This window comes from Apostichopus japonicus, chromosome 11, assembly GCF_037975245.1.
Source record: "Apostichopus japonicus isolate 1M-3 chromosome 11, ASM3797524v1, whole genome shotgun sequence".
Lineage (NCBI taxonomy): Eukaryota > Metazoa > Echinodermata > Holothuroidea > Aspidochirotida > Stichopodidae > Apostichopus > Apostichopus japonicus.
In genome coordinates this window covers 21,126,531-21,143,269 of record NC_092571.1, presented here as the reverse complement: position 1 = coordinate 21,143,269, position 16,739 = coordinate 21,126,531, and the positions used below count along the sequence as shown (strand labels likewise).

The following is a 16,739-nucleotide window of genomic DNA, read 5'->3' as shown; positions in this document are numbered from 1 at the left end:
CATATTAAAAAAATACAACATTAATTTTTGTAATTTAATATTAATGTTATTGCTTAATATCTGACTACAAAATTTAATTCTAAGAGCATCGCTTGTTAATTCAATGTCGCTCAAACTGAATCCCCCTCTGTCGATTGGTAAAAGCAAGTTAAGATACTTAATAGAAGGTTTTTTACCTCTCCAGATAAAATCGACTACACTCTGACGTAATGTGGTGATAAACCAATCAGGGACTGGTAAAACAGTGGTCAAATATACTAAGCGAGTTACGATGAGCGAATTTATTATGAGAGATTTACCCTTAAAAGATAATTTAAAAGGTATTTAAAAGGTAAAAAGGTATTTAGTAATTTACGGCAGGAGGTAACTTTTTTCTCCCAATTTTCTTTTTCGATTGATTTTTTATCGTTACCAATAGCAACACCTAATACTGTAATGAAATCTTTCCTCACAGGGAAGTCGAAATTGCTGGGATTAACATGGCTGCACCCAATGCTAAGTAATTCAGTTTTATCAATATTACAACTAGAGCCAGAAGCACGTTCATACAATTTAATGATGTTAAAAATAGAATAAATACTTGTGATACTAGACACGAAAAAGGTAGTGTCGTCCGCGTGCTGAAAAATTTTGGCTTCGACTTCACAAAATTTAATACCATGAATATATGGACAATTAATTATAGCTCCAAGAAACGGTTCGGCACAGAGAACATAGAGCATGGCTGAGAGTGGGCAGCCCTGCCGAACTCCCCTTTTGACAGGGAAGGGATCGGATATATAACCATTGTGCTTGATTCGGCCCTCGATATTGGTAAAAAACAGTTTGATCCATTTTAGGAGCTTAGGGCCAAAACCCAATTTTTCAGCGACTTCGAAGAGGTATTTATGGTCAACTCTGTCAAAGGCTTTATAGTGGTCTATTTTAAGAATAAAACCTGGTTTATTATATGAATTTACATACTCAATTACATTTTGCATACTAAGTACGTTTTTAGAAATATCTCTTGATTGAATACAACACGTTTGATCTTCTGAAATAATATTCTTACTGATACTTGTGATTCGTTTGGCAGGCTTTTGCAATCATTTTGTAATCGACATTTGAGAGGCTTATTGGCCTCCAATTATTTAAACTACGAAGATCTCCTTTCTTTGGTATAAGGGTAAGTATACTTATTTTCATGGATTCACAGAGTTCGTTGTCATGGAAAGATGTCTCAATGAGTCTAGTAAAAATATCGATAAAATCCCGCCAAAACACTTTGTAAAATTCAGCAGTTAGTCCATCTAGTCCTGGACTTTTGTTCGGTTCCATTGCTAACAGAGCGGCTTTCAACTCATCTAATGAAATATTTGCTTCACATGCTTCATCGTCCATTGGCGAGAGAAATCTTCTGAGTTCACAAAGTATCTGATTCCGCGATTCGTTGTCGGTTTCTCCGGCTTGGTAGAGGTTTGTATAAAACTTTACTTGTTCTTTCATAATTTCGTGTTGATCGGTGATGATTAAGCTCTGGTCAGTTAGTAGTTTCATTACCTTCATTATTTTCGTTGATTTTTCAAGATTAAAGAAAAACTTTGTTGATTTTTCACCCTCCTCGTGCCACTGAATTTTAGACCTGAGGAAGGTTCCTTGTAATTCTCTTAATGAAAGTTGGTTCGACTCATCTTCTAGGTTTTTAAAATGGGTACAGTCGTAATCGGAGAATTTTTGAGCTTTGTATTTCTCGTAGTCAATTTGTTTTGTTGTATAATTGTATTGATTGTATAATTGAGGATTAGCTTCAGTTTTTAAAGTTACCATATGCGATTGAACACCACGAACTTCTGGGAGGGAATATTATGTGATAATAATCCTGCATGAGAATGCATTACATGGGAGGGCAAGTAATCCCTTCGTTCGTGTAATGTCTCAGTAGAATCTCAATCAAACTTCAACCTATGGTCTCGTTTAATTTAACGATTCTACTTCCCCATTACACTTCACTACGGAACTACTTGAGATTTCAAAGCAGTGTTCAAGCGCATACGAACAGAAAGATTACAAACGAACACAAATTCAAAGTTTGTATCTTTTTTAATTTGCTTGCTGAGCAACAGAAACATTTTTTTCTTTTTAAACAAGAACTGAGGTAATTTCATAACCACTTGGTACAAAGGATAACATAACATTCTTACTTTCCAAACTTTGAAAATAAAAAAAGCCTGGATATAAATATCATCAATGTAGCTCAGGCAAGAAATACCCAATTTCCTGAGCTCAGCCAGAATAGGTTTGAGTAGTTTAGTAAAAATGCGAGGTGCTGAGGCCATCCCATTTTGTAGGCAAGTATACTGATAAAGTTTGTCTTTGAACGCAAGTCTCAAAAATTTTCGACTTAAAGAACTAATAGGTACTGAATAATAGGCGTATGCACTGCAGAAACACATGCACTTTTGGTATTAGCCTGGATATAAATATCATCAATGTAGCTCAGGCAAGAAATACCCAATTTCCTGAGCTCAGCCAGAATAGGTTTGAGTAGTTTTCTGAAGCTAATCCTCAATTATACAATCTCTCTTTTTAAAGTTACCAATAATTCAAAATTTGGAATTCACTGTCAATAACTTTAAAAACTAAGAAAACAAGCTCCACATTTAGTAAATGGCTTAATCATATTAACTAAAATATCATATAATTGATTTATTGTCGAAACGTTTAATTTGATTTTTAATTTTTTCTTCTCTTTTCTTTCTTCAGGGAGTCTTCTACATTGTTAAGCTATTGTATGCTTTGTAGAAGACTTCCTTTCACCTTGTATATTTGCACGTGAAAAAAAAAATAAACCAAATCAAATCAAACCAAATTCCTACCAAGAATAACAAACCAATGAACTTCATGTACAGGCAAAATTATAAACCAGATAAAATCAGGCGTTTTAACTATGAAATCGAAAACAAAAACTGGAACGATGTTTTAAGCCAAACTGATGTTAATGCTGCTTAAAACACCTTTCTTTGAATCCTTTAATTATACCTATAATAATTGTTTTCCAATATGTTATGTAAGCAAAAGGAAACGACGTAAAAAGAAACATCCATGGATTACAACTGGAATGTTGACATATATCAAAAGAAAGAACAAGCTCTTTAAAAGTTATTTAACAGCACCTACTGATGTTAACAAGGCTACGTATAAGCATTATCGCAATAAGCTTAACCATATTATTAGATTTTCTAACAGATTGTATTTCTATGATAAATTCAAAAATAATAGAAATAATATAAGTGTAACTTGGAATACAATTAACGAAGTTCTACACACCAACCGAAAAAAGGTGGATATCCTGCTGCTTTTAAAACTGGTGATCAAGAAATAAGCAACGAGAATGACATTGCCAGCTACTTTAACAAATATTTTGTAAACATTGGACCCTCACTTGCAAGAAATATTACAAATAAAGGTAGTACAGAATATCTTATTCATAATAATAACAGAAACAGTCACTCTATGTTCATTAATCCTGTCAGTGAGGAAGAACTTTCAATAGTTGCTATTTCCAGCCTGAAACCAAGAAAACCAGCGGGATATGACGATTTTAAACCAGATATAATAAGAAATGTTATTCACTTTATCGCCAAACCATTGACTTATATTTGTAATTTATCTTTTACTTCTGGTACATTTCCAGATAAACTAAAGATTGCTAAGGTTATACCAATTTTTAAAAAAGGTGACCAAGATGTATATGAAAATTACCGTCCTATTTCTTTATTATCATGTTTTTCAAAAATTATTGAAAGGCTTATGTACAATCGTATCTTTAAGTTTCTAACCAAGTTTAATATCCTGTGCAATGATCAATACGGCTTCCGCCCAAAACATTCTACAGAACTTGCTTTGGCAAATGCTATTGAAAAAATATGTACTAGTCTTGATAATGCCAAAATATGTATTGGAGTGTTCCTTGATCTCTCCAAGGCATTTGATACTATTGACCATACCATTTTGCTAAGTAAATTATCTTTGTATGGTGTAAGGGGAACAACCCTTGACTGGTTGAGCAGCTATTTATCCAATAGACATCAGTATACTTCATATAAAAACTCTAAATCCGAACACCCTGTAACCCGTTGTGGTGTTCCACAGGGCTCTATTTTAGGACCACTGTTGTTCATAATATATGTCAATGACATTTGCCAGGTGTCAAAAATTGCCAAGACTATTTTGTTTGCTGATGATACCAATATTTTCTTCGAGTTCGAAAACGTACATAGAATACATGATACTGTCTCTACTGAATTAACTAAATTTACTAACTGGTTTGCTGCTAATAAGTTATCACTTAATGCAGACAAAACTAACTATATAGTATTTAATGGAAGAAGAACGCTTAACTGGAATAATGACATAATAATGGACGGTAAAGTAATTAAACAAGTATCAACTACTAAATTTCTAGAGGTTAATATTGATAGTAAACTTTCATAGAGTGACCATATTACAAAAGTTTGCACCAGCGTTGCAAGAGGTGCAGGAATTTTAGCAAAGCTAAAACATTTCGTCCCCCAGAATATACTCAGAATGCTTTATCAAACTTTAATAGCACCACATCTGTACACACTTAAAAATAATTGCTCAACATGGGGTAAAATGGAACACCTTTATGGTGTAAAATGGGAACATGGTCAGCAGATGTGTAAACTTTACACAATAATGCTTTGGCAAAGTTTTACCCTACTGTTGGGGTAATATTTTACCACACAATGTGTAAATTATTTTACCAAACTAGCATTGTGTAAAATTTGCACAACAATGACCATGTTCCCTTTTGTACCCCATTTTGTGTAAATTTTACCCATGTCAAGCAGGGCACTGGTTTTACCCACAGTTGCGTAGTTTTTTTGCAAAACAGTTGTGTAATATTAGCACACCTATTGGGGTTACTTTTTTTTGCAAAACAGTTGTGTAATATAAGCACACCTTTTGGTGTTACTTTTACACACACACTTGTGTAAATAATATAATTTATGTATACTGTGAATGTTTCAAACTAGTGTCAAAAACATTTCCCTTTGAACAATTCGATATAACTTCCATACTTGCATATGCTTGCGTGTTAATTAAGGTTGCAATAATTTTAAGACTTTGGTATATATGACCCAACATGAGGACAAACATTGGTTCTTTGGCAAGGATGCATATGATCTCAGTGCAAGAAAATAACACACTTGTAACCAGGGACGTCGCTAGAGGGGGGGTGTGGGGGGGTGTCTCACCCCCCCCAATCTTGGTAAAAATGACGATAGTTGGAAAATTTGAGTGCGACAGTCGGAATTTCCGACTGTCGGAATTTCCGACTGTCGCCAGCTTCAATTCGGAATTTCCGACTGTCGCACTCTAATTTTTCTGACTGTCGCACTCTTATTTTCATATGTTCTTGTAATTTGTGAGTGGCATAAAATTTTCGATCAAAATTGACCTATAATCAGTCATATTTACCACGTTTTCCTCGTCACATTGAGAAATTGTATCTCGCGATCCTTATACTCCACCATACAAAACTTCGTATGATTTTGAATACTCTAAAAAAAAAATACAACGTTCGCCAGCTTCAATTCGGATAATTTATGTATTAATTTTGCTATTGGGTGGGTCGACCCTGTTCGCTAGCTTCAAGTAAGTTCAGGATATACAGGGAAATAGCCAGGGAGAGTAGGGGAGCGACTGCTCCCCCCTTTCAGTGTCGAAAAATATGTTTAAAAACTGTTGTTATTACACTGCTAATACACGGCGATAACAATATTTGTTTTTACGCCACTGCACATCTGGCTGTCTTAAAAAATATGAAAGTTTATATTGTCCATCAGTTAAGTTCGTCAAATGTATTTCTGGTATATTATGTAAAAGAACATGTAAAAGAATTCAAACAGGAAACAAAATCTGCTGATAATATGATATCATATGATAATGATGAAACTGGCAACAAATTGCACCAGATCGCATCTAAGGACCTTCAATTTTTCAAAAATATCTCAAAGGGGAGGGGGACACCCCCTCCCCTTAGACCCCTCCCCCATATCAATCGCAAAAGGTGCTCCCTCTTTCAAACTCCTAACTACGTCGTTGGGGTATACATTGTCTCTACGGTATACAATTAAAACACCAATGCTAATCTACGGAAGCTTAAAAGTGCCATCAACATAAGCAAAAACTTTGCCCCATAAGGTACAAATGTATCGAAAAAAGTTCGGAACATAAGTGCAGTCGCGAGAGATGGGGTGTCTGACTGACACTGACCGTATCGTTGACGGTTAGTGCGGGAGGGGGGGGGGGTACAAGGCAGCAGTCGGAATTTTCTGGCTCCAAAACCCATCCAGTTGGAATTTCAGCCACTACACCCCCCCAATCATCAGGCCTTAGCTACGTCCCTGCTTGTAACATCAAAATGAAGTGATAAAATGTATTAAGACTTCTGTAAATAACTTTCAGCTTATCAAAAAAAAATGAATTTTCTCTCTTACACAAAACAGAACATGAAAATCATAGAAGTGAATACCATTACAGTATTAGTAGCAATGCAGCCACATATATAGGTCAATAATTCTTTTCACAGTAGGCTAAAATATATTTGCAGAGGAGCCATTGCATAATGAAATGTACTATTCTTTTTCTTAATTGTTTTTATAATCAGGTTGGTGTGTATGTGGGGAGGGGGGCTTTTTCATGACCCCACTGGCTATGGGCTTGCAAATAATTTAAACTCAAGTTTAGGTAAAAGACAAGATTAGCTACATATCAAGCAGTTAAAACATACACATGACTTTTAAATCCTTGTCCTTGTCCTTGATATTTTATTCCTGGGTATTTCCTGGATATCAATCTCACATAGCAATTATATAGCCAACAAAATCTACATTTTTTCAAGTTGTTTGTGCCTAAACGTTGACCTCATCAACGAGTTATTCAGAAAGTTTTCCAACGTTCAGGCAGTATTATGTAGAAATAATGTAAAGTGTATAATTACTATGTGTTGGATAACCATGCTAGATGCCTAAAACCCTATGAAACTCAACTTTACTAAACTGTTATATTTCTAAAAGATCTATCATATTTTACATCACATCAACAAATGTTACCAAAAAACTTAACCATCCCATATATGCTTTCACAGTTGTTGAATAAACCATACTGGAGACCTCAAGCCCTGTAAAATCACCTATAATCTGTGATATTTCACAAAAATCTAACATATAATAGAAAGAACTCAACACAAGTTTAAAAACACCAGAAAAATATCTATATGGAATGAAAGTAAAATCCTCACTTATATGTTATCACAGTTGTTCAATAAAACATGCTGGAGAACTACAGCCCTGTAAAATCACCTATTAGCAGTGATATTTCACACACAAAAATAATGTATAACAGAAAGAATACAACACAAGTTTGAAAACACCAGACAAATATTTATGTGAGATGAAACTAAAATCATTGCTTATATGTTGTGCACAGTTCTTCAATAAAACATGCTGGAGAACTAAAGCCCTGTAAAATCACCTGTAAGCAATGATAACATATAATAGAAAGAACACAACACAACTTGGAAAACACCAGAAAATATCTATATAGGAACAAACTAAAATCATCACATCTTTGTTAAACTGTGTCAAGTTTTACATACCCTTGTAACCTGAAGTTAATAGCAGCTAGAGGTCTAACATCTGTTTAGCTTTACATAACACAGGCCAATGAATACAAAGAGCCTGCCCACTTCCAGTGCCTTCTCCTCAATGATGACGAAGAGCTGCTGGAGCGGATTCCTTGTTAACCATGATAAAAATAATGCCATGTTGCTGACAGCGGTCTTACATACTTGATTTGAAATGATAGTATGCCCTGAATGCCCTGATAGACCCTGGTTCAATAGGTACTTTAATATCATAAATGAGAGTGTCTAAAGCATTCCATACCCCATAGCCTGAGGTGGATAGCAGAGGTCTAAAACCTGGTAAGCCTTGTAGCAGAGGTCAATTGCTGCAATAAGTGTGTCTACTACCATTGCCTTTCGCTCAATGATGACGAAGAGCTGCTGTGGCTGGCAGTAGTTGCCTCCCAAGATCAAAACGAATGGCTGTGTACGTCCATCAAATTGAGTCAAGTATTGCGCTAAGTTTACACCTTCCTGAAAAGACAAGTTATTATATTAAATTTATATATATTGACCACAATCTGGGAAATATGTATAGGTAACCTTCCAGTTGTGTGGTTTTAAGCATATCTGACCAATGCTAGTAAAAAAGAAACAGGTTTCTTCGGGGGAACTTCTACAACACACAGGTCATACTTGTCTCGACACCAAAAGGATTTGAGATATTATTTAATATCTTCTTTTCCAGTCCTATGAAGATTCCTGGTATAATAAATTATGCAAGTCTAGAGGTACAATGGAAATGATATGTTAGTTCTGGCCAAATCAGGGCAACTTATTTTGGTAGTATATTGCAGTAACATAGCCAGGTTCTGACAATGGGCGAGTTATGTGGGGTGTAGAGTCAAAGGGGCACTGAAACTATCAGGAAATTTCCCTTAAAAGAGGGTATCCCCATGCAACCCTCACCCATGGTTACTACTAGTTGATTTTTGTGATGGTATTTCCTTTTGAGGAAGAGGCATATTCCGCACCCACCCCGTTTGACAACCATGCAGGTGCTCCAGGGTTAACAGTCTATTTAACTTTATTTAGTGGAACTGATTACTATGAGCATAAATGCAGTATTTCAGGGCATTTATACTGTAGTACAGTAATACCTTTGATGATTGCCTGTGGCATCAGAACCATTACTTGAGTAATATTGCAACATTTATAAATTGACCTCAATCTGTGACAACATTAATGCTATGTACACCAAAAACAATTGATTACAAGTTACTACGGGCCATCTACTAGCATGGTATATCATGCCATCTTCTGAAATGAGGCCCACCACTCAGAATTATGTCACAATAACAATGACAAACATGATAACCAAAAAGATCATACAAAGTTTGGATATAATGTGACCTTTGGGTGCAGAATCATTGTTATTGAAATATTTTGACCTCTGACCCAATACGTTAACTGATATTTACGATGAGATCGATAAACACCATACACAATACGATCTTTAAGTAATAAAGGGCGATCACCCATTGTTGAGTTATCACGTAACAAAGCCAAGCATCACACACTCACTCATGCATACACAGTACACGTACATATGCACATGGACCTGAACACATATACTATTCCGTGTGCAGCAAGGAATCGAACCTGTGTTGAACAATGATATTATTACCTTCTGAAAGAGAGTTGCACCTTAGGTTGTAGTGATGTTTAAACTTTAAACGAAGACCGAGTTTGGGGATTATCTGTGTTATGCTCTCGTCATCCAGTAACTCAAATACTTCATCATCAATCCTGTGAGCTGTGGAAATTAGAGGAAAAATATTTTCTATATAACACTGTTACAAAGCTTAATAACAGTAATGACAAAGGACATGTTGCATATTAGGAAATTGCTTCCGTAAAATGAACATTCATGGATATTGCAATCATCACATATTATTCTAGACATAAAAAACAACCAGAGAATGTAAACATTTTATTGTGAAATAAAAAAAATTGCAGAGATATTAATGTGCTTACTGCTTAGCCCACTCATTAACATAAATTATTTTCTTCATGTAAAAAGTCAACTGCGTTCAAAGGTTAAACAGTAACATCATTATTTTATTAAGCCACCATGGACCAAGGTCTTAGTTGGAATGTAGGCTTCTTGTAGGCCAACTTCATGTTACACACCCACATATCAAATATCAGATCTGTCCAAGATTCCCTTCTTGAGATATCAAGGTTTAGTAATTTTCACAATTTAACCCCTGGTGACCCCAAATGACCATTGACCTCCCCAAAAATCAGTGCGCTTCTTGTCCCTAATGTGGTCACGTACACACCAAACATGAGAAGTCCAAAATTCCCTTCTTGAAATACTGTGTTTACAAGCTTGGCAGCACAAGCACACACATACGCCATTATGATTGCAAAGCATACTATTTTCATCACAACTAACAAAGCTTGTTTTACCATTTGGCCCTAACATATGAGAGCCAGGGTCTTGGTTGACTACTGCAGGATCATAGTGAGGCTTATTTTAATGGATATGCTAGTCATAATGAGTCATTGCCTGGCCTTAAAACTAATATTCAACTGGTTTTGTTAGCCTAGGCTGTATCGCTTGCCTATTTGTAGTGTTGGTTAAGGAGACCTATCAGTATATAAATGTAGAATTGGCTTGGGCCTAAAACATAAGCCAAAGCTAGGATGGCCCAACGTCGACCAACGTTAGATGTAACCTAAGTTACTCTCATACGTGAGTAATATCTTTAGTACGAACAAGATGGTGATGTGCACTACCTAGTCTCTATGGGCATGAAAAGAGAATCTAGAGAGGAACGAAAGGCTATATATGTATGCTTGGCGCTTACTATTAGAAATAGCTTAGCCTAACGTTCGACCTTGCACTAACATTTAGTCGTAACGTTAAACAAGAGTGAGGCCTAGGCGACGAGTATATGCCGTTTAAAACAGTTTTCGTTCAGTATTCAACGGTGAAATTGTAGTTCAAGACTTATTGAAATATTATTCTTTCCGCATAAAAGGTTAGTACTGATGCCTAAAATACACCATCCTACCTTCGAATTGTGGTTTCAGTTCCGCTAGGCCGATGTTTTCCAGAAATTGTGAAACGACCATCGAACTTTTAGTGGCTTCCATGTTGTCGTTCTGCAAGCAGCGACGCGGTATGAAAGCGTGTTTACACATCAAAGTTGTAACATAAATGTATTTTACCCAGTGCAGTGCAACAAATTACACCGGTATTTTGTTTTACCGGTAGCAAGGGGCAAACTGGTCCTTTTTTTTACACAATACGCATTTGTAAATCATTACACCTGTATCTGTGTCGCCTGATATACATGTTTTACTCAGCGTTGTGTAAAAATTGCACAACTCTTTACCCCTCACTTTTATACCCCGTTAACTTTTACACATTGTTTTTACTGTGTAGTAGGCTAAAATATTTTTTGTAGGGGAGCCATTGCATAATGTACTTTTCTTATTCTTAATTGTTTTTCTAATCAGGTTGGTGTGTGTGTGGGGGGGGGAGGGGGCTTTTTTGACACCACTTGCTATGGGCTTGCATAATATCAACCCAAGTTTAGGTGAAAGACGAGTTAAGCTACATATCAAACAGGTGAAACATACACATGACTTTTAAATCCTTGTGATATTTTATTCCTGGGGTATTTCCTGGATATCAATCTCACATAGCAATTATATAGCCAACAAAATCTACATTTTTTTAATTTGTTTGTGCCTAATGTTGACCTCATCAACGAGTTATTCAGAAAGTTTTCCAACATTCGGGCAATATTATTTAGAATTAATTTAAAGTGTATAATTACTATATGTTGGATAACCATGCTAGATGCTTAAAACCCTATGAAACTCAACTTTACTAAGCTGTCATATTTCTCAAAATTCTAACATATTTACATCGACAAATGTTACAATGTATCATATAGTTGAGGTACTAAAACAGAACTTTGAAGAAACTTAACCATCCCTTATATGCTTTCACAGTTGTTGAATAAACCATACTGGAGACCTCAAGTCCTTTAAAATCACCTATAAGCTGTGATATTTCACAAAAATCTAACATATAATAGAAAGAACTCAACACAAGTTTAAAAACACCAGAAAAATATCTATATGGAATGAAAGTAAAATCATCACTTATCTGTTATCACAGTTGTTCAATAAAACATGCTGGAGAACTAAAGCCCTGCAAAATTATCTATACGCAGTGATCACGTATAATAGAAAGAACACAACACAACTTTGAAAACAACAGAAAATATCTATATAGGAACAGACTCAAATCATCACTTATATGTTAAACTGGGTAAAGTTTTACATACCCTTGTAACCTGAAGTAAATAGCAGCTAGAGGTCTAACATCTGTTTAGCTTTACATAACACAGGCCAATGGATACAAAGAGCGGGCCCACTTCCAGTGCCTTCTCCTCAATGATGACGAAGAGCTTCTGGAGCGGATTCCTTGTTAACAATGACGAAAATAATGCCATGTTGCTGACAGTGGTCTTACATAATTGATTTGAAATGATAGTATGCCCTGAATGCCCTGATAGACCCTGGTTCATTCGGTACTTGAATAGCATAAATGAGAGTGTCTAAAGCAGTTCATACCCCCATACTGTAGCCTGAGGTGGATAGCAGAGGTCTAAAATCTGGTAAGCCTTGTAGCAGAGGTCAATTGCTGCAATAAGTGTGTCTACCACCATTGCCTTTCGTTCAATGATGACGAAGAGCTGCTGTGGCTGGCAGTAGTTGCCTCCCAAGATCAAAACGAATGGCTGTGTACGTCCATTAAATTGAGTCAAGTATTGCGCTAAGTTTACACCTTTCTGAAAAGACAAGTTATTATATAAAATTTATATATATTGACCACAATCTGGGAAATATGTATAGGTAACCTTCCAGTTGTGTAGTTTTAAGCATATCTGACCAATGCTAGTAAAAAAGAAACAGGTTTCTTCAGGGGGAACTTCTACAACACACAGGTCATACTTGTCTCGACACCAAAAGGATTTGAAATATTATTTAATATCTTCTTTTCCAGTCCTATGAAGATTCCTGGTATAATAAATTATGCAAGTCTAGAGGTACCATGGAAATGATATGTTAGTTCTGGCCAAATTAAGGGCAACTTATTTTGGTAGTATATTGCAGTAACATAGCCAGGCTCTGACAATGGGCGAGTTATGTGGGGTATGAGTCAAAGGGGCACTGAAACTATCAGGAAATTTCCCTTAAAAGAGGGTATCCCCATGCAACCCTCACCCATGGTTACTACTAGTTGATTTTTGTGATGGTATTTCCTTTTGAGGAAGAGGCACCCACCCCATTTGACAACCATGCAGGTGCTCCAGGGTTAACAGTCTATTTTATTTAGTGGAACTGATTACTATGAGCATAAATGCAGTATTTCAGGGCATTTATACTGTAGTACAGTAATACCTTTGATGATTGCCTGTGGCATCAGAACCATTACTTGAGTAATATTGCAACATTTACATATTGACCTCAATCTGTGACAACATCAATGCTATGTACACCAAAAACAATTGATTACAAGTTACTACGGGCCATCTACTAGCATGGTAATGATATATCATGCCATCTTCTGAAATGAGGCCCACCACTCAGAATTATGTCACAATAACAATGACAAACATGATAACCAAAAAGATCATACAAAGTTTGGATATAATGTGACCTTTGGGTGCAGAATCATTGTTATTGAAATATTTTGACCTCTGACCCAATACGTTAACTGATATTTACGATGAGATCGATGAACACCATACACAATAATATCTTTAAGTAACAAAGGGCGATCACCCATTGTTGAGTTATCACGTAACAAAGCCAAGCATCACACACTCACTCATGCATACACAGTACACGTACATATGCACATGGACCTGAACACATATACTATTCCGTGTGCAGCAAGGAATCGAACCTGTGTTGAACAATGATATTATTACCTTCTGAAAGAGAGTTGCACCTTAGGTTGTAGTGATGTTTAAACTTTAAACGAAGACCGAGTTTGGGGATTATCTGTGTTATGCTCTCGTCATCCAGTAACTCAAATACTTCATCATCAATCCTGTGAGCTGTGGAAATTAGAGGGAAAATATTTTCCATATAACACTGTTACAAAGCTTAATAACAGTAATGACAAAGGACATGTTGCATATTAGGAAATTGCTTCCGTAAAATGAACATTCATGGATATTGCAATCAGCACATATTATTCTAGACATAAAAAACAACCAGAGAATGTAAACATTTTATTGTGAAATAAAAAAAAATGCAGAGATATTAATGTGCTTACTGCTTAGCCCACTCATTAACATAACTTATTTTCTTCAGGTAAAAGTCAACTGCGTTCAAAGGTTAAACACTAACATCATTATTTTATTAAGCCACCATGGACCAAGGTCTTGGTTGGAATGTAGGCTTCTTGTAGGCTACCTTCATGTTACACACCCACATATCAAATATCAGATCTGTCCAAGCTTCCCTTCTTGAGATATCAGGTTTAGTAGTTTTCACAATTTAACCTCTGATGACCCCAAATGACCATTGACCTCCCCAAAAATCAGTGCGCTTCTTGTCCCTAATGTGGTCACGTACACACCAAACATGAGAAGTCCAAAATTCCCTTCTTGAAATACTGTGTTTACAAGCTTGGCAGCACAAACACACACATACGCCATTATGATTGCAAAGCATACTATTTTCATCACAACTAACAAAGCTTGTGTTACCATTTGGCCCTAACATATGAGAGCCAGGGTCTTGGTTGACTACTGCAGGATCATAGTGAGGCTTATTTTAATGGATATGCTAGTCATAATGGGTCATTGCCTGGCCTTAAACCTAATATTCAACTGGTAATGTTAGCCTAGGCTGTATCGCTTGCCTATTTGTAGTGTTGGTTAAGGAGACCTATCAGTATATAAATGTAGAATTGGCTTGGGCCTTAAGCATAAGCCAAAGCTAGGATGGTTCAACGTTGGCCAACGTTATACGTAACCTAAGTTACTCTCATACGTGAGTAATATCTTTAGTACGAACAAGATGGTTATGTGCACTACCTAGTCTCTATGGGCATGAAAAGAGAATCTAGAGAGGAACGAAAGGCTATATATGTATGCTTGGCGCTTACTATTAGAAATAGCTTAGCCTAACGTTCGACCTTGCACTAACATTTAGTCGTAACGTTAAACAAGAGTGAGGCCTAGGCGACGAGTATATGCCGTTTAAAACAGTTTTCGTTCAGTATTCAACGGTGAAATTGTAGTTCAAGATTTATTGAAATATTATTCTTTCCGCATAAAAGGTTAGTACTGATGCCCGAAATACACCATCCTACCTTCTAATTGTGGCTTCAGTTCCGCTAGGCCGATGTTTTCCAGAAATTGTGAAACGACCATCGAACTTTTAGTGGCTTCCATGTTGTCGTTCTGCAAGCAGCGCCCGGTATGAAAGCGTGTTTACACATCAAAGTTGTAACATAAATGTATTTTACCCAGTGCAGTGCAACAAATTACACCGGTATTTTGTTTTACCGGTAGCAAGGGGCAAACTGGTCCTTTTTTTTACACAATACGCATTTGTAAATCATTACACCTGTGTCTGTGTCGCCTGATATACATGTTTTACTCAGCGTTGTGTAAAAATTGCACAACTCTTTACCCCTCACTTTTATACCCCGTTAACTTTTACACATTGTTTTTACTGTGTATTACTGCTTGATTATCTGGTCTGGTACAAGTGTTTCTCATTTAAGTCACCTTAAAATACTTCAAAAGAGTGCAATACGTCATATATCTCACGCAGCACGGCGTGAACATACCAGCCCCCTCTTTAAGAAACTCAATTTATTGAAATTGGATGACATTATAAAAGTTAATATTGCAACATTTACATACAAGGCTTGGAATGGATCATTACCAATCAGTTTTCGAAATTTTATAAATAGCAACACAGATTTCCATAATCATAATACCAGAACGGCTAGCAACGCACATTATAAATCATATAAAACACGCACTGGTATGTTAAGCCTCAGAAACAGTGCAACCAAAATTTGGAATTCACTGTCAATAACTTTAAAAACTAAGAAAACAAGCTCCACATTTAGTAAATGTCTTACTAAAGAAATTATCATGTCTTATTAATTATGATTTAGCTGCATAGTCGCATAGCAGCATATTCACATATTGAAGCGTATACGTATTGTTATTAACATTATTTTCACTATTTTCTATATTTTCTTCATGGGAGTCTTCTGTTTTGTTAAGCCAGCATAGGCTTTTCAGAAGACTTCCATTCACATTGTAATATTTATGTGAAAAAACAAATAAATGAATGAATGAATGAATGAATTTCTGAATTTTATTGCTTTAATAATTATTTTTAGGATTATTAGGATTATTTTTAAGCTGTAATAATTTTTAGTTGTAATATTTTATGCAATTTTGTGAAATGCTTTGAGATCATTCTTTGATGTAAAGTGCTATAAGAATAAATTATTATTATTATTATTACTACTTAGAAAAGGCATTATTTCCTCAATGAACGTAGTAGGTTAATTGAGAATCTGTAGCTGTTGGGAGTTAATATTTCTAGAAGTTAATGAAACAGTACTAAATAGAATTTTCCAGTCGATCTTGTACAGTAGTTTAGGTAGATAGGAAAAATGCAGATGTAGAGTTGGAAACAGGTTCAGGCGCGTAGCCAAGGGGCGGGGAGAAGGGGGCGGCGGCCTCCCCCTCCTTGAGCATATTTTTTGTATTTTTGTATGATATCGCTAGTAATTTCAAAATAAAAAATGCTAAGATGCAAGTAACAAGGCCTGGGAAGTGCCATTTCCAGCGATCTGGGAGGTATCTTCGTCCAAAATTTTCTTGTAAACTTTGCGCCAGCTCATGGTGGCGCTACGCTTAGATAGTTTGCTTACAAGCTTCGCCCCTCCCTTTGCAAATTCCTTGCTTTGCCACTGGACAGGTTAATTAGTATTGTTGCTCGTTTATCCCTAAAACACTAAGGTAATTAGTAA

At 36.0% G+C, this 16,739-nt stretch overlaps 1 protein-coding gene across 2 annotated transcripts; it reads right to left on the bottom strand.

Moving 5' to 3' along the window:
- Positions 1 to 6,431: 6,431 nt before the first annotated feature.
- Positions 6,432 to 15,419, bottom strand: LOC139975622 (uncharacterized). 2 transcript variants are annotated; one of them, XM_071983679.1, is made up of 4 exons: positions 15,051 to 15,419; positions 13,657 to 13,785; positions 9,321 to 9,449; positions 6,432 to 8,167 (listed from the first exon to the last, which is right to left on the bottom strand). In XM_071983679.1, the coding sequence occupies exons 1-4, from the start codon at positions 15,130 to 15,132 to the stop codon at positions 8,130 to 8,132; spliced, it is 378 nt and encodes a 125-aa protein (XP_071839780.1). In that variant the 5' UTR covers positions 15,133 to 15,419; the 3' UTR covers positions 6,432 to 8,129. The 2 variants fall into 2 exon arrangements, 1 of the variants encoding a protein (XP_071839780.1); XR_011795812.1 differs by lacking the exons at positions 13,657 to 13,785; positions 15,051 to 15,419 and adding an exon at positions 10,717 to 11,075.
- Positions 15,420 to 16,739: the final 1,320 nt, after the last annotated feature.

What these genes read in the sequence shown, in the direction of transcription:
- LOC139975622 (XM_071983679.1), bottom strand. Translation starts at nt 15,132, where the DNA reads ATGGAAGCCACTAAAAGTTCGATGGTCGTTTCACAATTTCTGGAAAAC. An exon ending in ACTGAAGCCACAATTAGAAG is followed by an intron (nt 13,786 to 15,050) that starts GTAGGATGGTGT and finishes TAATTTCCACAG; the next exon opens with CTCACAGGATTGATGATGAA. An exon ending in GTGCAACTCTCTTTCAGAAG is followed by an intron (nt 8,168 to 9,320) that starts GTAATAATATCA and finishes TTGTCTTTTCAG; the next exon opens with GAAGGTGTAAACTTAGCGCA.